Source organism: Mustela lutreola, chromosome 12 (assembly GCF_030435805.1).
Source record: "Mustela lutreola isolate mMusLut2 chromosome 12, mMusLut2.pri, whole genome shotgun sequence".
NCBI lineage: Eukaryota > Metazoa > Chordata > Mammalia > Carnivora > Mustelidae > Mustela > Mustela lutreola.
In genome coordinates, this window is record NC_081301.1 from 43,133,369 (window position 1) to 43,159,272 (window position 25,904).

General features: G+C 36.4%; 1 protein-coding gene across 2 annotated transcripts in view; it reads right to left on the reverse strand.

Moving 5' to 3' along the window:
- The window catches only part of IFT74 (intraflagellar transport 74), an 83,812-nt gene that overhangs the window by 24,866 nt on the left and 33,042 nt on the right, over window positions 1–25,904 (reverse strand). For both annotated transcript variants that reach the window (XM_059142818.1, XM_059142817.1), the window contains exons 11-13: window positions 20,980–21,123; window positions 19,571–19,611; window positions 12,263–12,342 (exon numbers count right to left, since the gene is read on the reverse strand). In XM_059142818.1, the coding sequence (XP_058998801.1) occupies window positions 12,263–12,342; window positions 19,571–19,611; window positions 20,980–21,123 (265 nt within the window). The remainder of the gene's footprint in view (window positions 1–12,262; window positions 12,343–19,570; window positions 19,612–20,979; window positions 21,124–25,904) is intronic.

Below are 25,904 nucleotides of genomic sequence, written 5' to 3' on the forward strand. Positions count from 1 at the left end.
TTAAGCATCCAACTCTTGATTTCAGCTCAGGCCATGATCTCTGGGTCATGAGACTAGGCTCTGGGCTGGCCATGGAGTCTTTTAAGATTCTCTCCCTCCCTCTGCCCTCTCCCCCTACTGGAAAAAGAGAAAGAGAAGGAAAGAAAGAAAGAAAGAAAGAAAGAAAGAAAGAAAGAGAGGTCGTGAGGGAAGGGGAGGGAGGGAGCGATGGAGGAAGAGAGATAAGGGAAAGAAAGAAAGAAAGAAAGAGAGAGAGAGAGAGAGAGAGAGAAAGAAAGAAAGAAAAGAAAGAAAGAAAGAAAGAAAGAGGAAAGGAAAAGGGAAAGGGAAAGAAAGAATGCCAAGAAGTTAAGGATTCAAAACTATCACTTCCCACAGTCTATATGTTCATTTTCTGTTAATGCAATCTAGAATTTCAGCTGTTTTGGAGGCTATATCACATTAATTAATACTGAGTTGTTGTTTAAATCTCTGCTAACATTTTCACATATTTCAGTAAGCCAGGGTACTTTCTCCTTCCCTTTCTTACTTCGATTTTAATTACTTTAGGGTTCCTATTATATTCCATCTTTTTATATTCAGTTTCTCTCTCCCACCTACTCTCCACCTGTCATTAGAGCAGTAAGTAATAAACTAGCATGTCAAATACCACCAAACTGCTATGTTTAAATGAGTCCATATAAGTTTAATGTTTTATCTTTTTTAAGATTATTTATTTATTTGTCAGAGAGAGAGAATGCACACACATACAGGGGGAGCAGCAGGCAGAGGGGAAGCAAGTTCCCTGCTAAGCAAGGAGCCAGATGCAGGACTCAATCTCAGGACCCTGGCATCATGATCTGAGCTGAAGGCAGACGCTTAACTGTCTGAGCCACCCAGGTGTCTCTAAGTTTAATGTTTTAAACTAACTTTTGGCTTCAGGCTTCTTCCAACTTATCAACCATACATTCTCTGCAAAATGTTTTAAATTTTGGCAGGTGAGTTTCTTTACAGCTATGCAGACCAAGTCTGATAATTCTATTTCTACACACTAGAGGCACTTAAAAAATATATAATAAAAATTCTCCAAATATGCAAAAGTTAAATTATTGCTAAAAGCCTCACCATATAAACAAAAGAAAAAGGACCATGAAGACATTTGATTTGGGGCAACTGGATGGCTTAGTTGGTTAAGGAACTGCTTTTGGTTCAGGTCATGCTCCCAGGGTCCTGGGATCGAGTCCCCACTGGGCTCCTTGCTTAGTAGGGAGCCTGCTTTTCCCACTCCCTCTACCTGCTACTTCACCTGTTTGTCTCTGTCAAATAAATAAATAGGGGCGCCTGGGTGGCTCAGTGGGTTAAAGCCTCTGCCTTCGGCTCAGGTATTGATCCCAGGTCCTGGGACTGAGCCCAGCATTGGGCTCTCTGCTCAGCAGGGAGCCTGCTTCCCTTCCTCTCTCTCTCTCTGCCTGCCTCTCTGCCTACTTGTGATCTCTGTCTGCCAAATAAATAAATAATGTCTTCAATAAATAAATAAATAAAAATCATATATATTAAAAAAAAATTGTTTTAACAGAGTAATGTCAATAAAACCGGATGGTAAAATAAATAGTCCTTGGAATGTACTAAATACAACATAACTTCTTGATTATTTCCTAAAGCAGTGGTTATAAACTTTGCATGTATCAGAATCATCAGGAGGGGTTGCTGAAACACAAATTGCTAAACCCTATCCCTAGCATTTCACACTCAGTAGGTCTGAAGTGGAGCCCCAGAATTTGTTACAGATGGTGCTTATGCACTTGATCTGGAAATACCATCATTCTAATGAAAAATACAAAATGTAGCTTAACAAATCTTCAAATTGAACAATAAGCAATGATTCCTTCTTCATTGAATGTATATTGAATCCCTATAGAATGGCAATGTGTAAATGCCATTTGGCATCTCAGATACCAGAATATAAATCACTTGGAAACTGAATCGATTAACTTAAATATCCTGGGGAAAATACTTTTCAAAATATGTTTTGGGGAAATCCCCAGGAAAGTTATTCAAGTTTCAGTTTATAAATTAAAACCATTAATAATAACAGCTAATAACTAATACTATATGCACTATTATAATGGTATGCTATTCTCAGTCTCTCTCACACACACACAAAACCCCTTTCATCTAATCTGCACAGTGACTCTAAGTAGAAAGAAGGTACTGTTATCATCTCCATTTCAAAAATGAAAAAACTAGTGGCACCGCAGTGGCTCAGTCAGTTGAGCAGCTGGCTCTTATTCTGGCTCAGGTCATGATCTCAGGGTCGTGAGTTTGAGCCCCAAGTCCGGCTCTGCACTAAGCATGGAGCCTGCTTGAGATTCTTTCTCTTCCTCTGCCCCTCCCCTACTCACACATGTGTATTCTCGCTCTCTAATAAATAAATCTTTAAAAAATAAAAATAAATAAAAATGAATTAACTAAAAAATAGAAAATAAAAATGAAGAAACTAAGGTATATAAAAAAGTCAAATAGTATTCCAAAATCAGCCAGTAAAATAGCACAGCTCAGATTTGAATCCAGACATTCTGGTTGCAGACCTGTACTCTTTAATAAAACTATCCTGTCTTTATAAATTCCAAATTACCTGACATATGCAGAGAATGAAAGCTTCTAAACTAGGCCATAGAACCCTGACTACGAAAAAAGTAGTCTATAGACAAACCAAAAAAAAATTTTATATTTTTATTACCCTTCAAAGAAGCATATAAATTATAGAGTAAATTGCAAAGACTTTATACAGAGTTTAGGACAGTAATACAATTATTCTATAGCACTTCATATATATTTCTATCATGATACATATTTATCACATTGTAGTAGTTAGATTTTTAAATGTCTGATATGCTATACCAATAACAACATATTTGGTTTTACAATCTTATCCATCTTTGGAAACATACTGTACTCTAAAAATGAAGGAATAATTTTTAGTGAGCTATAATGCCCCCAAATCTTCTTGAGAGACAAGTGCTTAAAAATAAAAGATTTTGGGGCGCCTGGTTGGCTCACTGGGCTAAAGTCTGCCTTCAGCTCAGGTCATGATCTCAGGGTCCTGGGATCAAGCCTCACATTGGGCTCTCTGCTCTGAGGGGAGCCTGCTTCCCTTCCTCTCTCTCTGCCTGCTTCTCTGACTACTTGTGATCTGTCTGTCAAATAAATAAATAAAATCTTTAAAAAAAATAAATAAAAGATTTTTTTTTAAAATAATGTGACTACTTTCTCAACTGTATTGGTTAAGCCTGATCTGTGTAAGTAGACATTCAGAAAATCAGTCCCACCTTGTGGATCATAGTAGTACTACAAATGCAGGCCTTAAGGAACAGTGAACAGTCGAAGTGTATATTCTCTGATCCCTACCTCTGAAACCAATAACATTATATGTTAATTGAATTTAAATTTTAAAAAGTGTGTATTCTCTTGACTGACAAAAACTAATAAATTTATAAATAACTGGTGAGGAAGAACTTTCACATACTGCTGTTGGATGTATAAAATGGCACAACTTTTTCTGAAAGAAATTTGCAAAAATAATAAAAATTATAAACATAAGTAACATTCTATTTATAATTTCATTTCTAGAAATTTACCTATAGAAATATTAAAGTTAAAAAACATGTGTGCAACAAGGTTATTTACTGCATCAGTATTCTTGGTAGTGAAAATTTAGAAACCACTTAAATGTCAATGTGGATACAGTGAATATACTATTTAACCATAACACTAACAAAGATGATGATGGTAGCTAACAGTTGTTGGGAGTAATAAATACATGCCAGGCACCATTCTTGGCCTGGCTTTAAAACCCTGATACTGACCACTATGCTATACTTCCTAGAATGAAGTATACATCCTCATATGGAAGAAGGTACATTAAATATGGTGTTAAATGAAAGATTCAACCTCAGAGGAATTATAGATTACTCCATCTTAAAATACATATGCTTATGTATGTACAGAACAAATCTAAAAGTCTATAAAGACATCGAATTGTAAATAATTTGAAAGGCTGGGATGACTCAACACTGGGATGACCATGAGGAGAAAGGAGATGACTTTTTACTTTATACACTTTTCTTCGCTTGAAATTTTCAAATTAAGTACATACCAGATTTTTATATCAAAAGCACAAATTTTAAAAAATAAATTAACTAGTCTTTAAAATAACTAGTTCAAGGAAAAAGATTTTTTTAAAAGATTTTATTTATTTATTTGACACAGAGAGAGCACAAGTAGGCAGAGAGGCAGGCAGAGAGAGGAGGAAGCCAGGCCCCCCACCGAGCAGAGAGCCCAATGAGGGACTCAATCCCAGGACCCTGAGATCACGACCCGAGCCGAAGGCAGATGCCTAACTGAATGAGCTACCCAGGCATCCCCAAGGAAAAAGATTTTTAAAAAACAGGAAGGGATAACCTCCTACCTGGTAAGGTTAATTGCACAGTTAATGAAAGCATGAGAATGGTCAAAGTCACACACACACACACACACACACACACAAACACCCCACCTATAAAATAAAGCACATTCAGGTGATTAAAACTCTAGAAATTCTGAGTAAGTTAGGTATATGAAATTGATAATTTCTTAAAAGATGGCAAATTGAATATGCACAATTAGTTCTAATCCTCACCAAACTCAATTAAAACTATAGTAAAAAAAATTTTTAAAGGTAAAATTCCCAGGAAAAATGAAAATTAAAAAAGAAAATAACAGAAATAAAACTTCAAAAGCTGTAAGTAGATGGACAAGTAGCAACTAACTGAGCGGACTAGAGAAAGCCTAAACCTAAGCCAGCACTGAGTAAAGCTGAGAACCAAGTCAGTTTCAAAAGGTTTTAGAATTTTGCATAGAAGACCGATCACTTATTTTGTGTTCCTACTCCATGAAAGGTTTTGTCATGTTTTAAAACAGTAACATTCTTCTATTTAATGTAATATAGTGAAGAATGAATAAAGGATCTGATATAAGTAGACCAAGAAACAATAGCTACTTTGAGGAAGCTTCAATATGAGACTATATAAAGTCTCAAGTATTAATATGTAGGTGAGAATAAAAAAATTCTAAGTCAACAATCACAAAAACAAATTACTTAGCTATATGTCACAAATAAACCTTGAGGTAAAAGGATCCTTATTTAAAAGATATCCTGTGTTATAATACAGACTACTATTTTTTTCTTTACCCACAACAATAGTGTTTTTTTCCATTACTTACTCTTTCTCATTCAGAGCAATATTTTTTTCAAGTTTTTATTTAAATTCCAGTTAGCATACATTGTAATATTAGTTTCAGGTATACAATTTGGTGATTCATCATTTATATACAACACCCAGTGCTCATCTGAACAAGTCAACTCCTTAATACCCATCACCCATTTGACACATTTTTGGGCTCTTTCCATAATTTGCCTACTGTTGATAATGCTGCTCTAAACATTGGGATTCATGTGCCCATTCGAATCAATGTTTTGGTATCCTCTGGGTAAATACCTAGTAGTGCAATTGCTGGATCATAGAGTAGTTCTATTTTTAACTTTCTGAGGAACCTCCATACTATTTTCCAGAGTAGCTGTACCACTCTGCATTCCTATCAATGGTGCAAAAGAGTTCCCCTTTCTCTGCATCTTTGCCAATCTGTTGTTTCCCGTGTTGTTAATTTTAGCCATTCTGACAGGTGTGAGGTGGTATCTCATGTTAGTTTGATATGTATTTCCCTGATGATGAGTGATGTTGAGAATCTTTTCATGTGTTTGTTAGCCAGCTTTATATCTTCTTTGGAAAAATGTCTATTCATTTCTTCTGTCCATACTTAACTGGATTACTTATTTTTAGGGTTGTTGAGTTGATTAAGCTCTTTACAAACTTTGGATACTAACCTTTTATCAGATATGTCATTTGGAAATATCTTCTCCCATTCTGAAAGTTGCCTTTTAGTTTTGTTGATTCTTTCCTTCACTGTGCAGAAGCTTTTTATCTTGTGAAATCCCAATAGCTCATTTTTGCTTTTGTTTCCCTTGTCTCAGGAGACATATCTAGTAAGAAGTTACTACAGCCAGTGTCCAAGAGGTTACTGCCTGCGTTCCCCTCTAGGATTTTGATGGTTTCCTATCTCACATTTAAGTCTTTTCATCTATTTTGAATTTATTTTTGGTTAGGGTGTAGGAAAGCAATCCAGTTTCATTCTTCTGCATATTCCTGTCCAGTTTTCCCAACACCATTCGAAGAGAATGTCTTTTTTCCCATTGGATAATCTTACGTGCTTTGTTGAAGATTAGTTGAACCATATAGTTATGGGTCTACTTCTGGGTTCTCTGTTTTGTTCCACTGATGTATCTGTCTTTCTGCCAGTACCATACTGTCTTGATCACTACAGCTTTGTAGTATCACTTGAAGTCCAGAACTGTGATGCCTCCAGCTTTGCTTTTCTTTTTCAAGACTGCTTTGGCTATTCAGGGTCTTTTCTGGTTCCATACAAGTTTTAGGATTGTTTATTCTAACTCTGTGAAAAACGCAGGTGGTATTTTGAGAGGGATTGCATTATAAGTGTAGATTGCTTTGGGTAGTATAGACCTTTTAACAATATTTCTTCTTCCAATCCATGAGCATGGAATGTTCCTTCATTCTTTGTGTCATCTTCAATTTCTTTCCTATGTGTGTTATAGTTTTCAGAGTACAGATTTCCTAACTCTTTGGTTAGGTTTATTCCTAGGTATCATGGTTTTTGGTGCAATTATAAATGGGAGCAATGCCTTGGTTTATCCTTTCTGCTGCTTCATTACTGGTGCACAGAAAGGCAATAGATTTCTGTACGGTGATTTCGCATCTTGTTACTTTACTGAATTCATGTTATCAGGTATAGCAATTTTTTTAGTGGAGTCTTTTGGGATTTTCTTGGTTGTTTTTTTAAGATCTTATTTTTTTAAGTAAACAGGGGTTCAAACTCACAACCCCCAAATCAAAAGACCTATGTCCTTCTGACTGAGCCAGACAGGCCCTCCTTTTGGGTTTCCTGTATAGAGTATCATGTCACCTTCCTTGCCAATTTGGATGCTTTTATTTTCTGATTGTTGAGGTTAGGACTTCTACCACTATGTTAAATAACAATAGTGAGAGTGGACATACCTGTCTTGTTCCTGACTGTAGAGGAAAAGCTCTCAGTTTTCCCCCATTAAGTGCGAAATTAACTGTTTGTCTTTCATATATGGCTTTTAGGATGTTAAATTATGTTCTCTCTATCTCTACTTTGTTGAGTTTTTATTAAGAATGGATGCTATACTTTGTCAAATGCTTTTTCTCCATCTATTGAGAGGATCATATGGTTCTTTTCTTTTATTAATGTGGTGTATCATGTTGATTGATTTGCAAATATTGAACCACCCTGGCAACCCAGGAATAAATCCCACTTGATCATGGGGAATGATTCTTTTAATGTACTGTTGGATTTGATTTGCTAGTATTTTGTTGAGAATTTTTGCATCCACATTCATCAGAGATATTGGCCTATAGTTCTTTTTTAATGGAGTCTTTGTCTTGTTTTGAAATCAGGGTAATTCTGGCCTCACAGAATGAGTCTGAAAGTTTTCATTCCATTTCTATTTTTTGGAACAGTTTGAGAAGAATAGGTAGAACTCCCCTGGGAATCCATCTGATCCTGGACTTTTGTTGGGAGATTTTTGATTACTGCTTCAATTTCTTTGCTGGTTATGGGTCTCCTCAAGTTTTCTATTTCTTCCTGTTTCAGATTTGGTAATTTATATGTTTCTAGGAATTTACCCATTTCTTCCAGATTACCCAAATTGTTAGCATCTAATTTTTCATAATGTTCTCTTACAATTGTTTGCCTTTCTGTGGTGATAGTTATTTCTCCTCTCTCATTTGTGATTTTATTTGGGCTCTTTCTCTCTTCTTTTTGGTAAGAGTGACTAGGGGGTTTTCAATTTGATTAATTCCTTCAAAGAACCAGCTCCTGGTTTCATTGATCTGTTCTACTGCTTTTTTTTGTTTCTACTTTTTAAAAAATTTTTATTTATTTATTTGAGAGAGAGAGAGCACAGAGGGAGAATGGGAGGGAGAAGAAGACTCCCCACTAGGCAGTGAGCCCCCTGTAGGGCTTGATCCCAGGACCCTGGGATCATGACCTGAGCTGAAGGCAGATGCTTAATTGACTGAGCCACCCAGGTGCCTCCTGGTTTTTTTGTTTCTGTATTATTTATTTCTGCTCTAATCTTTATACTTTCCCCCTTCTGCTGGCTTTAAGAAGAAGCATATTTTAAAAGGCAACAACTGGGGCGCCTGGGTGGCTGGCTCAGTGGGTTAAGCCTCTGCTTTCGGCTCAGGTCATGGTCCCGCGGTCCTGGGATCGAGCCCCACATCGGGCTCTCTGTTTCAGCGGGGAGCTTGCTTCCTCCTCTCTCTCTCTGCCTGCATCTCTCTCCTGCTTGTGATCTCTGTCTGTCAAATAAATAAATAAAATCTTAAAATAAATAAATAAAAGGCAACAATTAAGAAAATATTTAATGGCTGGCATTTAGCTGAGAAAAGAGAACTCTGGATGGGTTCTGCCTTTTCTGAAAAATAGTACAGCACCAGCCAATAATGCTCTGCTTTAGCAATGATGTAGTTTATACTCATATTCTGGCCATTTTAGTATACATTTAGTATACTCATATTCTGGCCACTTCAATAGAACTACTTCTCATTGCTTCTAGTTCGCATAAATAATAATTATTTACAGAACAGTATATGTATTACAATCTTAATCTTTTTAGAACTCATATAAAAAATTACTTCATCCATCAAGAAGGCAAAACCACTATCTGGGTGAAGCCTAGCAAATATTTAAGATGATAAAATTAAATCCTTCAGCAGTTTGAAAGGAGTAATGCTATTTTATTATATTGAAATTTTTGCAAGGAAATTATTACTCTTTTCAGTCACTTAAAGACAAAGTAAAGATTTTAGATCTAAGAAGCCTATCTAGAATTGGTCAAAAGTCCAGGTGTATTATGAGGATTACTTAGCATCTGCACAATGAAGATTTTCATGGAACAGTCAAATAACTGTTCATTGAATTTACTTAGTTTAACTTTAAGAAATAGTTACTCAATGAAACTTTTGGCAAATTATAACTTTATAGACTTGCCAAAATGAATACATATAATACACTTAAGGAAGATACTGGACTACACAGCCACCATTAATACCTAGCAGAGAATAAAACTGTATGTAGCCCCAGAGTATGCCTCTGAATTTAAAATGAATTACACAATACTGAAAGATGAAGCAACTACTAACAAAGTGAGACATATATAAATCATTCATAGTTTATAAGTTATCTTAACCAGAACCACTACAAGGCAAAAGGTAGTCTTAGGTGGATCATACAAAGGTACCATAAATAGCAGAAGCTAAGATAGCCATCTACAAAATTAGTAAAATAGGCCAGAAGGGATAAAGCCTGAGGCAGGAAGAAGTATGAATTGGAAACTCAAAATAACTTGATTATCCTCCATATCTTAAGGATTGGATGATCTATAGTCTTGTGTTGAGGAAATGCTGAGAACGCAGATGTAGGTGAGAACCCAGCACTTCACCGGAAATTATTAATCCAAGGTAAAACCTCCAGAAAATAACAAAACCTTTGCTAACCAATACAGCTATCTCTGGAGAAGAGTGCATATGTACATCCTAAGAACTAGAGGGCAGAAAGAAGTGATAGAGTCCAACTTTCATCTTTTGTTCATTCTACAAATCTTTCCCTGCTGAAATATAGCACTGTTTCATTCATTCCACAAACATTTATTGAGTGTTTATTTTCTTAGACTCTGTGTTGAAGAAAGAGGTTATCAGAATGAATAAGACACAGTCCAGATCCTTTGAGGATGTATAGCCTCAGAGGTAGACAAACATCCAAGTAGGTGCTGATAATATCATGTAGTCAATATAGTGATATACGCAGTGTGCTCTGATAATGGAGTAATTCACTCACTTAGCTCAGCCCAGAATAGGTCAGGGAGGGAAGTTAGGGTTATTAATGGTGGATTAAAGGATACCTGAAGTAGATTTTATTTTTTTTTTAAAGATTTTATTTAATTTGACAGAGAGAGAGATCACAAGTAGGCAGAGAAGCAGGCAGAGACAGAGGGGGAAGCAGAGCAGAGAGCCCAATGCGGGGCTCGATCCCAGGACACTGAGATCATGACCTGAGCCGAAGGTAGCGGCTTAATCCACTGAGCCACCTAGGAGCCCCTGAAGTAGATTTTAAAAGGTGAGAAGTTACAAAGTAAATAACAGGGGATAGAACATTCAAGACAAAGGAATAAATAGTAGGAGCAAAGGATTGAGCATGACACAGTTTGATTTACCAAAAAGGGGGTGAGGTGTGGAGTACCACAAGACGATTATTATTAGACTGTAAGGATAAAGATGATGAGGAGTAGGAGAGGAGATGGACAACATACAGGTCAGACTGCAGAGGGACTATAATGCCATGCAAAGATTCTTAAACTTTATCTCATAGGTCATTGGGAGCCACTGTTAAGCAGGAGAATGACACAGAATCAATTTTACATTAAGTTACTCTAGCAACAGAGTGGTAGATGAATCTGAGAGGGGACAGATTGGAGGTGGGACAACCAGTTGGAAATCTACTGTACTGTAATAAGTCAGTAATAGTAATAGGTAAGAAATAATGAAGTCCTGAACTAATACATAACCTTCTAACAAACCCCCCTGTGCTTTTATATCCATAATTCAGGATGTTCACATCTACTGTAATAGGTCAGTAATAGTAGTAGGTAAGAAATAATGAAGTCCTGAACTAATACATAACCTTTTAACAAAACCCCCTGTACTTTTATATCCATAATTCAGGATGTTCACATTATAGCAGAAGAATAAAAAAAGGCATGTGTTGAGATGTATCTATCTATCTATATTTAATATGTACTATTATATTCTAGATTTTTTTCCACATTAATCAAAAAGGACAAAGAAGGTTAGAAATCAAAAAAGAAAACAGAAGCTAAAATTCAAAACATTCTACTTATCTTAGAACTTGCAATTAATAATAAATCATTGTGCTTAAACCAAATTACTTTACTGGAAACACAAATTGAATGTTGTTTAAAAATTTAAATTGAGAAAGAGGAAAATTGTTTAGAAAGTTTCCCATAAAGTATCTAAAATCAAGACAATCCTACCAGTTGTGGGAATTTGAGTAACTTTTCTGAGCTTCAACAAATATGAAAGGGCTTATAAGACTTCAAAAAGTTCTTGCAAAGATCACATAGTACCCAGTAGAGGTACGTAATTAATCAATAGTAGCTAATGCTATTATTCATACATCAAGAAAAATGTAAATAAAACTAATATACTACATTTAAAACTGAAGTTAAAAATTTATTTAGGAATTGAACACCCCTTTTCCCTGCTATGAGTGTTTCTTTAGCCATAATAGATATATACAAAAATGTATACTATTTACAATTATCATATGTAACTCATAAGAATATATAGTCAATTCTTGCTAATCCACGAGCACATAAATACCAGTTTGCAGTTAATCTGGGATTAGAGTGTCACGAAGAACCCACCTTTCTCATCCTTATTACAAAGAAGCTGGTAAGAAAACTACAACACCCAATCTCTGCCCCCCCAACCACACATACACACTGTAACTCCCAAACAGCCACCAAAAGCATTTCCACTTAGTTCAGACCCCAGGCTCCCACAAGTGTTCAAGTCCCTTTGGCTCTTCAATCCCACAGCTGGGGAAAGTTGGAAAAGGAACAGAATTATCAGTGCTTGCTACCTCATTACTAAGACCCCCTTAAGAATTAATTCTTTCTATTTATGACATGATTCTCTCTCCCATCTCAATTCTTATCCCAACTGATTGATAGTTGACATATTAAGGAGGTATAAATTAGAAATCTGTAATAACTTTCAAATGTTTTAGTTCATTTTTTAACAAAATGATTTGCAAAAACAAAATAAATTCTTGTCACCATATAACCATTTTAAGTTATCTTAAGTTTTTAGTCTGCTTAAATAATTTAACAGTAATTATAATATTTACTATTATAGTATAGTTAATCATTTTAGTAGTTATGCTGGGGAACTCATTAAGAATTAAATAATAAATCCCAGGGAAATAGTCCCTGAGACCCGAGTTAATACTAAGTCAATATTGCTATATCTGTTATTATACATTATAAAAATTCCAGAAAAATTACCTTGGTGTTCCTCTAAATCCATGTCCAGTTGTCTAATTTCTTCATTGAACTGATTTATTTTTTCTTTTATTTCTGTTAACCTATTGAAAATATTATTTAATAAATTTATGACAGATAATTTAGAAATTCAACAGAAACATTTAATGATGATGTTAGGAAATCTTTTCTAAGTTGCAAAAATAGTATCTGTATATAATATGCCCTATTCTGAAGACAATATGTAAATTTAGAGAGAAAGATCTTTTCTAGATCTTTCTTTAGGATTCATATTTAGAGTGTAAGTATGTTCTGAGCATGTTAGGTTGCCTGATTTCAAAAGCAAACCTTTCCCCAACATTCTTTTGAGCTTACTTTGTGGTATTAAAGTGAAAAATCTTTAACAACCTTCTTTTTTGTTGGTTTGTACAAACTGAACTAAAATGGCAAATTAGTCTCAAAAATTAGAAATAAGAGAAAATTTACCATTGATTGAAGATTATATAGGTTAAAATTTTAACAAACAGCATTTGTACTTCTTACAAAGCTACAGTAATTAACATAGTGCTGTACTGAAATAAAGGAAAATATATACAGCAACAAAATAAGAAATGAGACCCTGTATCTATATACAACTGATTTTTGACAAAGGTGTCAAAATAATTAAGCAGGGAAAGAATATTAAATAGTATTTGTTGAAAGAATATTTCAACAAATGTTGCTGAGACAACTGGATAAGCAAAAAGAAAAAAATAAAACTGAACTCCTACCTCACACCAGATACAAAAGTTTACTTAAAATGGATCATAGCTCTAAACATTAGGGCAAAACTACAAAATTCTAAGAATAAATCACAGGCATATATCTTCCTGATTTTGGATTAGGAAATGGTTTCTTAGATAGGTCACCAAAACCATAAGCAACAAAAGAAAAAATAAACTAGACATTATCAAAATTTTAAAACTTCTGTGCTTCAAAAGACATGACTTAAGAAAATAAGAAGAACCCAGAGAATGGAAAAGAAAGTTTGCAAATCATTTATCTGATAAGAGACTTGTCTCTTAAATTCTTAAGCTCAGGAAAGAAACTGAAGGCTGCTGGAGCGGCAGAGGAAAGATAGGCTGACTGGGTTATGGACACTGGGAAGGGTATGTGCTATTGTGAGTGTTGTGAGTTATATAAAACTGATGATTCACAGACCTGTACCCCTAAAACAAATACATTATATGAGACTTGTCTCTGGAACATATAAGGATTTCTCACAATAATAAAAAGATAAACAACCTAATTAAAAATGGGGCAAAGGAGGGACACCTGGATGGGTCAGTCAGTTAACGTCACCAGATTGAGCCCCACATTGACTCCCTGCTCAGCACAGAGACTGCTTGAAATTCTTTCTCTCCCTCTTCCCCCACTCATGCATGCACTTGCCTTCTCTCTCTCTCTCTCCCTCTCTCCCTAAAATAAAAAATAAATCAGGGAGGAGTAGGGGACCCTAAGTTCATCTGGTCCCCAGAATTCAGCTAGACGGTTATCAATCAGTCTGAACACCTATGAAATCAACTGAAGATCTGAGAAAAGAAATGTTGCAATTCTACCAACAGAAAAGTGACCACTTTTGGGGAGGTAGGAGATATGGAGACATGAATCCTGGGCGATATATTGGATAGAGCAAGGGGAGGGAGCTTTTTTTAAGGAGGGAGCTTTCTTAAGGAGGCTACTACAAAGTATTAGAGCAAAGGAGTGCAAAATTGGAACTTCTAGAAGTCTGCTGTGTTGGGGGAAGTCCCTAGCTTAAAGGTGCTTAGTGATGAAGCAGGGCAGAACTCCAGGTGGGAAAGCAAGGTCTCAGGAACCCTGGGTTCACAAAAAGAATAGGGGTGCCTGAGTGCAGCAGAGTTCCTAGGCATCAGAGTGGGGAAGCTGACTGAAAACAGTGAATCTAGGTGCCAGCTTTCTGCTCGGTGTTGCCATAAACTGAGAATCACTATGGAATCACACAATTGCTCTCTGGATAGGGACCCAGCAAAAGCCAGAAGTGCAGGAAGATCCCCCCCTCCCCATCCCAGGACAAACAGTATAAATCTATACCACAGGAATCCAAAAAGTCCAGAGACTCAAAACTGGGTTGCATGCCTGAGATAAAAACTCAGTCACAGTGGCGCCTGGGTGGCTCAGTGGGTTAAAGCCTCTGCCTTCAGCTCAGGTTATGATCCCAGGGTTCTGGGATTAAGCCCCATATTGGGCTCTCTGCTCGGCAAGGAGCCTGCTTCCTCCTCTCTCCTCTCTCACTGCCTGCCTCTCTGCCTACTTGTGATCTCTGTCAAAAAAATAAATAAAATCTTAAAAAAAAAAAAAAAAACACCTCAGTCACAGACTGGGTGAACACACTATTCAAATGGAGACAAAGACAAGAGTGACTGACTGCTTTCCTTTGGGGGCTCACTGAAGAGTCAGGGGCACAAACTTCAGCCCTAGGGCTAGAAAATGGGGCCTCACCATTTTCATCCCCCTCCTTTGATGCTGAAAGACTTCAGGGAGCAAAACAGCACCACACAGGCAATCTGAAGCCGCTTACACTGAGCCCTACCCCCTGGCAATGGGGGTGCAATTCCAACAGGGCAAGGACACCTGAGAATCAGCTCACAGGCCCCTACCCCAGAAGAATAACTGGCTAGCACAAAGTTTACTAATCACAGATAAGTTGCAAAACTTCAGCTCTTGGGGAAAATAGTATATAGCATTTGTGGTTCCTTTTTTTATTATTATTCTTTAGTTTTTCAGTTTTATTTTTTCCAGCGATTTTCTTATTTTTTCATTTCTTTTTTTAATTCTTTTTTTAAAATTTAATTTCTTGTTGTTGTTTCCTTTCATTGTATTTTATTTTTCTATATGCATAATTTTTTTTCTTTCCTATTTTGGGATCTAGTTTCTTTTAACAAACAGAACAAACACACCCAGGATCTAGTTTGTTGTTTTGTTCTGTTTTACTTCTTGTTTTATTTTTTTTCTTATTTTGTTTTGTTTCTGCTTTCTTATGGTTAGTTTTGTTTGCTCTTTTTCTGGTGTTGTTATTTTTGTCTTCTCTCACATTCTTTTCTATTCTTTTCTGGACATAATGAGACAGAGAAACTCACCCCGAAAGAAAGAACAGATATTGAAACTAGAATTCAAAATAATGATTATAAAGATGTTAGCTGGGCTTGAAAAAAAAAAAAAAAAAGCACAGAAAACACTGGAGAATCCCTTACTGTAGAAACAGAAGAAATAAAATCTAATCAGACTAAAAACAAAAATGCTATTAATGAGCTGCAGTAACAAATGGAGGCTCTAACAGCTAGGATAAATGAGCCAGAAGAGAGAGTCAGTCATATAGAAGACAAAATGATGGAAAATAAGGACGGTGAGAAAAAGAGAAAAACTACTGGATCACCAAAGGAGATTTCAAGAAATCTGTGATACTATAAAGCAAACTAGTGTCTGAATAATAAGAGTCCCAGAAGACGAAGAGACAGAGAGAGGGGCAAGAAAGCTTATTGGACAAATTATAGGTGAGTACTTCCCTAATCTGGGGAAGGAAACAGGCCTTTAAATCCAGGATGCACAGAGAACCCCCTCAAAATCAATAAAAACGGGTGAACACCCTGACATATAATAGTGAAACCTTCAAATTTCAAAGATAAAGAGAAGGGGCACCTGGATGGCCCAGTGGGTTAAAGCCTCTGCCTTCGGCTCAGGTCATGATCCCAGAGTCCTGGGATTGAGCCCTGCAACAGGCTCTCTGCTCAGGGGGCAACCTGCTTCCCTCCCACTCTCTGCCTGCCTCTCTGCCTACTTGTGATCTCTGTCAAATAAATAAATAAAATCTTAAAAAAAAAAAAAAAGAAAGAAAGAAAGAAAGAAAGAGAAAGAGAAAGAGAAAGAGAAAATCCTGAAAGCAGCTCAGGACAAGAGGTCCTTAACCTAAAATGGTAGAAAGATAAGAATGAAAGCATATCTGTTTACAGAGACCTGGCAGACCAGAAAGGACTGGCATGATATACTCAATGTGCTAAATGGGAAAAATATGCAGCCAAGAATACTTTATCCAGCAAGGCTGACATTCAGAATAGAAGGAAAGATAAAGAGTTTCCAGGGCAAACAAAAACTAAAGGAATTTGTGGACACTAAACCAGCTCTGCAAGAAATATTAAAGGGGATCCTCTGAGCGAAGAGAGAGCTAAAAAGGAATAAAGACCAGAAAGGAACAAAAACAATACAGAAACAGTGACTCTACAGTTAATACAATGGCATTAATTCATATCTTACAATAATTACTCTGAAAGTAAATGGACTAAACTCCAATAAAATGACAAAGGGTATCACATTGGATTTAAAAAAAAATAAGACTCATGGATATGTGGTCTCAAGAGATTCATTTTAGACCCAAAAAACCCTCCAAATGTAAAGTGAGGGGTGGAAAACTATGTATCATGCTACTGGGACATTAGCTAAGAAAGCTAAAGTGGCAATTCTTATAACAGACAAACTAGATTTTAAACCAAAGACTGTAATAAGAGATGAGGAAGGATGTTATATCATAATAAAAGGGTCTATCCAACAACAAGATCTAACAATTATAAATATCTATGCCCCTAAGTTGGGAACAGACAATTATATACACCAGTAAATAACAAAATTAAAGAAAAACATTGATAATACCGCTATGATAGTAAGGGACACCCCACTCACTGCAATGGACAGATCATCTAAGCAGAAGATCAACAAGGAAAACAAGGAAACAAGGGCTTTGAATGACACAATGGAACAGATGGACTTCATAAATATATTCAGAACATTTCATCCTAAAGCAACAGAATACACATTCTTCTTGAGAGCTCATGGGACATTCTCCAGAACAGATCACATACTGGGTCACAAATCAGGCCTCAACTGGTACCAAAGACTGAGATTATACCATGCATGTTTTCAGACTACAATGCTTTAAAACGTGAACTCAATCACAAGAGAAAATTTGGAAAGAAAACAAACACATGGAGGTTAAAGAGCATCCTAGTAACTGGGAAATTAAAGAATTTTTAAAATACATGGAAATAGAGGTGCCTTGGTGGCTACGTTGGTTAAGCATCAGCCTTTGGCTTAGGTCATGATCTCAGGGTCCTTGGATTGAGCCCTGTGATGGGCTCCCTGCTTAGCGGGGAGCCTGCTTCTTCTTTCTCTGCCTCTCTCCCTGCTTGTGCCCATTCTCTCTTCCTCCATGGAAATAAACAAAATCTTTCTTTTTTTAAGATCTTTATTTATTTATTTGACAGAGGGAGAGAGAGATCACATTTAGGCAGAGGGGCAGGCTGAGAGTAGGGGGGAAGCAGGTTCCCCGCTGAGCAGAGAGCCCAATGCGGGGCTCGATCCCAGGGCCCTGAGATCATGACCCGAGCCAAAGGCAGAGGCTTAACCCACTGAGCCACCCAGGTGCTCAATAAATAAAATCTTTAAAAAAGAAATACATGGAAACAAATGAAGAGAGAGAACTATATAGCAATACAGGCCTTTAAGAAGCAAGAAAATTCTTCAAATACACAACCTAACCTTACACCAAAAGGAGCTTAAAAATAAAAGCAAATAAAGTCTAAATAAAAGAATAGCAAACAAAGCATCGTATGGTTATTCTTTCTTTTATTAATGTCTTTCTTTTATTAATCTTTTATTGATTTGAGGATGTTGAACCACCCTTGCATTCCAGGAATAAATCCTACTTGGTTGTAGTGAATAATCCCTTTAATGTACTCTTGGATCCTATTAGTTAGCATCCTGATGTGAGTTTTTAAATCCATGTTCATCAAGGATATTGGTCTGTAATTCTCCTTTCTGGTGGGGTCTTTGACTGGTTTGGGGATCAAGGTAAGTCTAGCCTCATAGAATGAATTTGGAAGTTTTCCTTCCATTTCTATTTTTTGAAAAAGCTTCAGAAAAATTGGTATTAATTCTTCTTAAAATGTTTGGTAGAATTCCTCTGGGAGGCCATCCAGCCCTGGACTCTTGTTGGTTGGGAGAATTTTTTATAACTGCTCCAGTTTGTTAAATGATGGGTCTGTTCAGGTTTTCTGTTTCTTCCTGTTTCAGTTTTCATAGTTTATGTTTCTAGGAATGCATCCGTTTCTTCCAGATTGCATAATTTGTTGGTATATAATTGTTCCTCATGTGCTCTTATAATTGCTTGTATTTCTTTGGTGTTCATTGTGATCTCTCCTCTCTCATTTATGATTTTATTTATTTGGTCCTTTCTCTTTTCATTTTGATAAGTCTGGCTAGTAGGGGTTTATAGATCTTATAGATTCTTTCAAAGAACCCATGCCCAGTTTTGTTGACCTGTTCTACTGTTTTGGGTTTTTTTTTAAGATTTTATTTATTTATTTGACAGAGAGAGAGATCACAAGTAGGCAGAGAGGCAGGCAGAGAGAGAGAAAGAGAGGGAAGCAGGCTCCTTGCTGAGCAGAGAGCCCAATGCGGGGCTCGATCCCAGGACCCTGAGATCATGACCTGAGCCAAAGGCAGAGGCTTACCCCACTGAGCCACCCAGGTGCTCCTCTACTGTTTTTCTTTTATTTCTATATCATTAATTTCTGCTGTAGTCTTTATTGTTTCTTTTCTCCTGCTGGCTTTAGGCTTTATTTGCTATTCTTTTTTCAGCTCCTGTAGGTGTAAGGTTTGGTTGTCTATTTGAGACTTTTCTTGCTTCTTAAGAAAGGCCTGTATTGTTATACACTTCTCTCTCTTGATTTGTTTCCATGTATTTCTTTTTTAAAGATTTTATTTATTGGGTGCCTGGGTGGCTCAGTGGGTAATGGCTGCACATTTCTGAATACATTAAAAACCTCTGAATTGTATACTTTAAATACATGAATTGTATGGTATGTATATCTTAATAAAGCTATTTTTTAAGACTAGGGGCACCTGGTTAGCTCAGTTGGTTAAGCTTCTAGCTCTTGATTTAAGTTCAGGTCATGATTTCAGGGTCGTGAGATCAAACTCCACATCGGGCTCAGCACTGGATGTGCAGTCTGCTTAAGATTCTCTCTTTCCCTCTGCCCTTCCCCATACTCACCTTATGCTCTCTCTCTCAAAAATAATAATAATAATTACACTACACTGTGGCTCTTAACTAAACATTAAAATAAACATTTAAAGCTGTAAATAAGATTTAAAGCTGCATCAACAGTACCAGTATGAACTATAGGAAAAAATAACTGTAACAATATGTACCTACTGCAGGTTTAGAATGTAATTTAAAAGATGTGAAATAGATGGAAAATGTCCTATTATAAATGTACTTACTGTCGCTCCATGCTGGCTATTTCCTGATTATCTTCTTTAACCTAAAAAGGCATAAAAAGAAAATAGTACTTAAAGAACTACTCATTGTTAGAATACCTTAAACATAATTTCCTTTGAAGATATGCTGTACTAAAATGCCAAATGTAGTCTTTTTCTTGAAAACTATTTTTAAAAATTCAACCTTTCAAGTTAAAAACACATCATTAAGGAACTATTCATAGATTCTTCCTTCATCCTCAAAGGAAGGGTGATGACTGATACAGCTATACCCTCCACATGGCACCATGAGGTTAACATGTCTTCAGGCCAGGAACAGTTTACATAAATATCCAGGATTTTCAGGATTTCTGAGACTGTCTCCCCTCATCCTCTCAATCCCCACACACAAAGCAGAGGTTGCCAGATTTAGCAATACCCATTACAACTGAATTTCAGGTAAACAAGAAATAACTTTTAGGGCATATATATATCAACATCCTAATATACCATGCATACACACACACACACACACACACACACACACTCTTATTCAAAACATTATTCACTGCTTTCTGAAATTAAAATGTAAATAGCTATTCTGCATTTCATTTGACAATCCTATCCCAAGATCACATTCTCTGTCCCCTGCCTCCAATGATCTCTTTCCAAGGAACTTCAGAGATTTTAGATTTTAATACCTTCCTGGAATGATTCTGATACTTAAATAGCTCCCAAGTTGATCCTAAGGTTCTTTCAAACCATTTGGGTTCAACCTAAGACCACAAAAGAGGCTCATCTGTACATTTCCAATAGGTGCTGTTCCCAAATATATTTGCATTTCTCCTAAGGGCCCTATAGTTAGAGTGTCTCATTCTAAAAAACACGGTAATTATAACTTGGTGCTAAATTAAAACTAGGCTTGGGTGGTAATAAAGCTACTGAAAACATGTAACACAACTTGGTGACATACTGTGATTTAACAGGACATTTTAATTTCAATCGTTTCATGAAGACGCTGATAATAATAACCACAAAAATTCATTAGCCTTGGAGCACTTCATTTTCTAAATATGAAGCCCCAAACAAATAACGGAACAGAACTTCAGTAAGATCATGTAATTGTTTACTAACCAAAAAAAGGGCTTTCAATTTCCTTAGTGGATCCAAAAGATGAAAAAATGGCCAAAATGTACATAATGACCATATAAAATTAGGACTTAAATCAAGAAACAGTTTATATGAGAAATGACTTTCACCCAGCTTTTCTTGGTCAAATAGTTTATCTCAATTTAGATAAAACTCACTTTTTACTCTTTCTTTAAGACAATCAACTTACTGGCATTCTGTTCAATTCATATGCCTTAAATGAAAGAAATCAATACATTTACCACACCTTGATATAGTAAAATAAGTATTTTTGTTTTTTCTACCTGCTTAAGTAATCTCTCTCTTTCTTCCATTGGAGATCCCATGTTTTTGTCTTCAGCAATCATTTGGTCTCGATGGGACTCCAATTCATAAAGTTTTTCATGCAGCAAGACAGCCTCCTGTTTTACCTGAGAGTGTGCTATTTCCTGAAGGGCACAAAAAGAAGAAGAATTTAATTAATATTTTATCAGAAACTATTCTCATATAAGTTTATAAGAAAAAGGAGAATTTAAACCATCAGCATTTTTAAATAGAGATATCAAATATCTATAGTACTCAATGATGCTACAAAGTACACTTGTAAATTGGAATTAAAATACACCCCTTTTCCTTCATAAGTTATTTTCAGTCTAAGATTCATAAGAACATGGTAATTTATTTTTTCTTCCAAATATAAAACCTGAACAAAGATAAAATATCTCTACCAATGGAAAGATAATAAAGAAAATGTCACAATGTATGTACAACTTTTTTTTTTTAAGATTTTATTTATTTATTTGACAGACAGAGATCTCAAGTAGGCAGAGACACAGGCAGAGAGGAGGCAGAGAGGAGGAAGCAGGCCCCCTGCCGAGCAGAGAGCCCGATGCAGGGCTCGATCCCAGGACCCTGAGATCATGACCTGAGCCGAAGGCAGAGGATTAACCCACTGAGCCACCCAGGCGCCCCAATGTATGTACAACTTTAACCACAATATTAAAGTCTAAAGAACTGATCTCTAGAGGGAATATATTTTCATATATTTCATATAATATATGTTATATTCATATATATTTCATTTAATATATTATATATATATATATTTCATACACACACCCACACATATAGTCATATACATACTCTAATACAATGTTATATAGGTTGAACTGTATCACTCAAAAAATATAATGAAGTCTTGGTAATCTCTGATACCTATGAATATGACCTAACTTGGAATTGGGGTCTTTGCCAATTTAGTCAAGTTAAGACAACGTAATTAGGGTGGACCCTAATGCCCTAATCTGGAACAACCATTGTCCTTGTAAGAGAAGACATACAGACAGAGACACAGGAGAATGCCATGCAATGACACATGCAGAAACTGGTGTGATGCAGCTAAAATAATGAATGCATGCCTAGGATCAATAGGCACCACCAGAAGCTAGGAAGAGGTCAGGGAAGATTCTAACAGAGTCTCTGAGGAAACGGCTCTGTTGATACCTTGATTTTAGACTTCTAGCCTCTAGATCTGTTAGGAAATTTCTTGTTCTTTATTACAGCAGCACGAGGAAATTAATACACAAGAGTAGAATAGTTGTTGTATATTCAACACTATTCTACTGTTCACAAAGAGAAAATAAGGGCTGTGGTAACTTTATTAGACAACCAAAAGAGCTAGTGTTGTTGATAGTGATGAGGAAAAGGGAGAAAATGGCATTTGAAGCTGTTATTTTTTAATAACTTATTCTGTGCCAAGCACTATATTCCATGTTCTTTATATACTGTATCTAATCCTCAAAACAACTCTATCAGATAATATCATCATCTGTTTTACACATAAAGAAACTGAGGATCTCAGATCTAAATAATTTTCTATATTAACCAACAAAAAAGTGAATGATGATATCTGAAACTAGGTCCACAGCATGAATAAGACCAAATTTTTAAGAGGCAAGACTTCTTCTTTTTTTTTTTTTTTTAAAGATTTTATTTATTTGTCAGAGACGGAGAGAGAGCGAGGGAGCACAGGCAGACAGAGAGGCAGGCAGAGGCAGAGGGAGAAGCAGGCTCTCTGCCGAGCAAGGAGCCTGATGTGGGACTCGATCCCAGGACCCTGGGATCATGACTTGAGCCAAAGGCAGCTGCTTAACCAACTGAGCCACCCAGGCGTCCCACGAGGCAAGACTTCTTTTTTGAAAGCCAAAGAGAAGGAATCTTTTCATTTTTAATTTTTTATTAACATATAATGTATTATTAGCCCCAGGGGTACAGGCCTGTGAATCGCCAAGTTTACACACTTCACAGCACTCACCACAGCACATACCCTCCCCAATGTCCATAAGCCAACCACCCTCTCCCTGTCCCCCTCCCCTAGCAACCCTCAGTTTGTTCTGTGAGATGAAGAGTCTCTTATGATTTGTCTCCCTCCCGATCCCATCTTGTTTCATTTGTTCCTTCCCTACCTCCCAAACCCCCCACGTTGTCTCTCAAATTCTTCACATCAGGAAGTTCATATGATAATTGTCTTTCAAAGAGAAGGAATCTTAAAAGGAAAAAGTAAATTAGTGGAAATCTTTGAAAGTCTACTAAAAAGCATAATATAGTGGCATATATATCTGGCTCAGTTGGTGGAGAATGGGACTCTTGATCTCAGGAATTGTGGATTTGGGCTCCATGTTGGGTGTAGAGATTATTTAAAAATAAAATCTTAAAAAAACCCTCATCATATACATAGCTCAAAGTAACAGATTAGATTCAGGTGAAAAGGCGTGATAATGAAATACAGATATTTTGGGGTATCCCCCTTTTTTTAAAGATTTTATTTACTTGTAAGATTACTTACTTGTAAGTAAGATTTTATTTACTTTATTTAGTTACTCTGCCTACTCACAAGCAGGCAGAGAGGCAGGTAGAGAGAGAGGGGGAAGCAGGCTCCCCACTGAGCAGAGCCCAATGTGGGGCTCAATTCCAGGATTCTGAGAACATGACCTGAGCAGAGGCTTAACCCACTGAGCCACCCAGGCTCCCCATAGGGTATCTCTTTTCATAGTTATCTCCTCCTTCCTTTTGCTTAATCATCCTAAGACTTGTTCGAATTTCATCTCAATAAAACTATTCCTCAATAAAACTCGTGCTGATCTTTCACCTGTTTTTTCCACTCCATGATAAACTAATACTTAGCACAGTAATGAGCAAGCACACAGTAGATATTCAATATATACTAGATGAGTGATATTTAACATAATGTTTTCTTGAAGAAGAGGTTAAAAAAAAAAATACAAGGAATCCGGCAAAAGTTAAACAGAACTAGTAACTTCTATATATATATTTTTTAATATTTTGTTTATTTGAGAGAGAAAGAGAACAGGGAGAGGAAAAGAGGGAGAGGGACAAGCAGACTATGAGCTGAGCGTAGAGCCCAACACAAGGGCTTGATCTGAAATCAAGATCTGAGCCGAAATCAAGTCAGAGCTTAAGTGACTGAGCCACCCTGTCGCCCCACTACTTATATATTCTTGATTTGAGATAAATTTTTATAAAATTTCACGTTACTGTGCTGATGCCAAAACGTGGCATCAATACAGTGGCATCGATACAAACACTAAATCCAAGGACATAGCTTACACCTCTTCCTGCAGAAACTAAATATGCCAAGAGAAATAAGACCTGACATTCCCCACACACCCTAAAACAGATAGTAAGGAATTCTGCAGCACAGCTGTGTTAATACTAAATGTGGTCCTTATTCTTTGAAGCATATTTCTATTACCAGAGATATAAAAAAAATAAAAATTATATATATTCACACATAGACTATCTGTATAGAAAGCCATCTTAATAATGTTTTTTAAGGATTTTATTTATTTACTTGACAGAGAGAGAGAATGAACGGGGGGGGGGGGAAGAGCAAGGGGAAAGGGAGAAGCAGGCTCCTTGCTCAGCAGGGAGCCCAATGTGGGCCTTGATCCCAAAACCTCAGGATCATGACCGGAGCAGAAGGCAGAGGCTTAAGTGACTGAGCCGCCCAGGTACCCCTTAGCATTTTTAAGCAAACTACTTTTTCAACAGCAAATTTACGAAAGAATTACAAAATACTCACACTTATTTCTTGTGCAAGAAAGGGTAACAGCACTCCTGTCAATCTACAATTGTTACTAATCCTAGAATCATGACACCTACCTGAATCCAGAGGAAATCAAGAAAGATAGGCAAGGTTTGAGGTATAGACAGTACACTGAAGTGTTAAGGACTTGAAAAAGGTAGTTCACAGAAAAAGATATACATTGGCCAAAAAATATATAAAGAAATAATTTCATGTATTAAACTAGTAAAAATGGAAAAAGTGAATAATGCTTGCTATTGAATGCATGGGAAAACAGGCACTCTCATACACTGAGTCTAGAAGTAGTAAACAGAACCACCTCTTTGGAAGGGAATTTGCAGCCTTACATTTTAGAAGTGTGTATTTATCTTTTGATCCATTGCAACAAATTTATCTGATGACACAGCCATTTAACTCTGTATAAAATGCATTGTTTCACTGCAGCATTGTTTATAATCCCCCAAAACTAAAAAACATGTAAAGAACCTATTCATCTACAAGGCTGTGTTCTAGTCATGCAATGTAACACAATACAGTAATTTAAAATAATGAAGGAGGTCTCTGAGAGCTGATGTATATAGACATTCAAGAGAGAATGTTAGGTGAAAACAAACAAACCAAACTGCAGACAGCATATTAAATGTGAATCTCACTTGAGGTTTTCCACAACAATAAAACCAAGATAGGATAATAAAATTGTTGTAAAGACTAAATGACAAAAAAAAAAAAAGACTAAATGACAATGCTGGTGATCTATGTAAAGAGCTCAAAAAAAGCACAGAATAAGTGTTCAAAAAATACAAAGTAGTTCTGTCTGGAAAGAGGGAAAAGAAAATTTTCACTTTCATCTTATTTAATTTTTTTTTAACCATAAACATGTTTTTTTTTAATTAAAACTTTTAAATGAACAAATAGCAAATAGCAAGCATTTATATCTTTAAAGTGATGAACTGATTTCTCTCCCTCTTCACTTCTTTTTAATCTCTTGTTCATGTCTTTAAATTACCGTTTGGGGCACCTGGGTGGCTCAGTGGTTAAGCCGCTGCCTTCGGCTCAGGTCATGATCTCAGGGTCCTGGGATCGAGTCCCGCATCGGGCTCTCTGCTCGGCAGGGAGCCTGCTTCC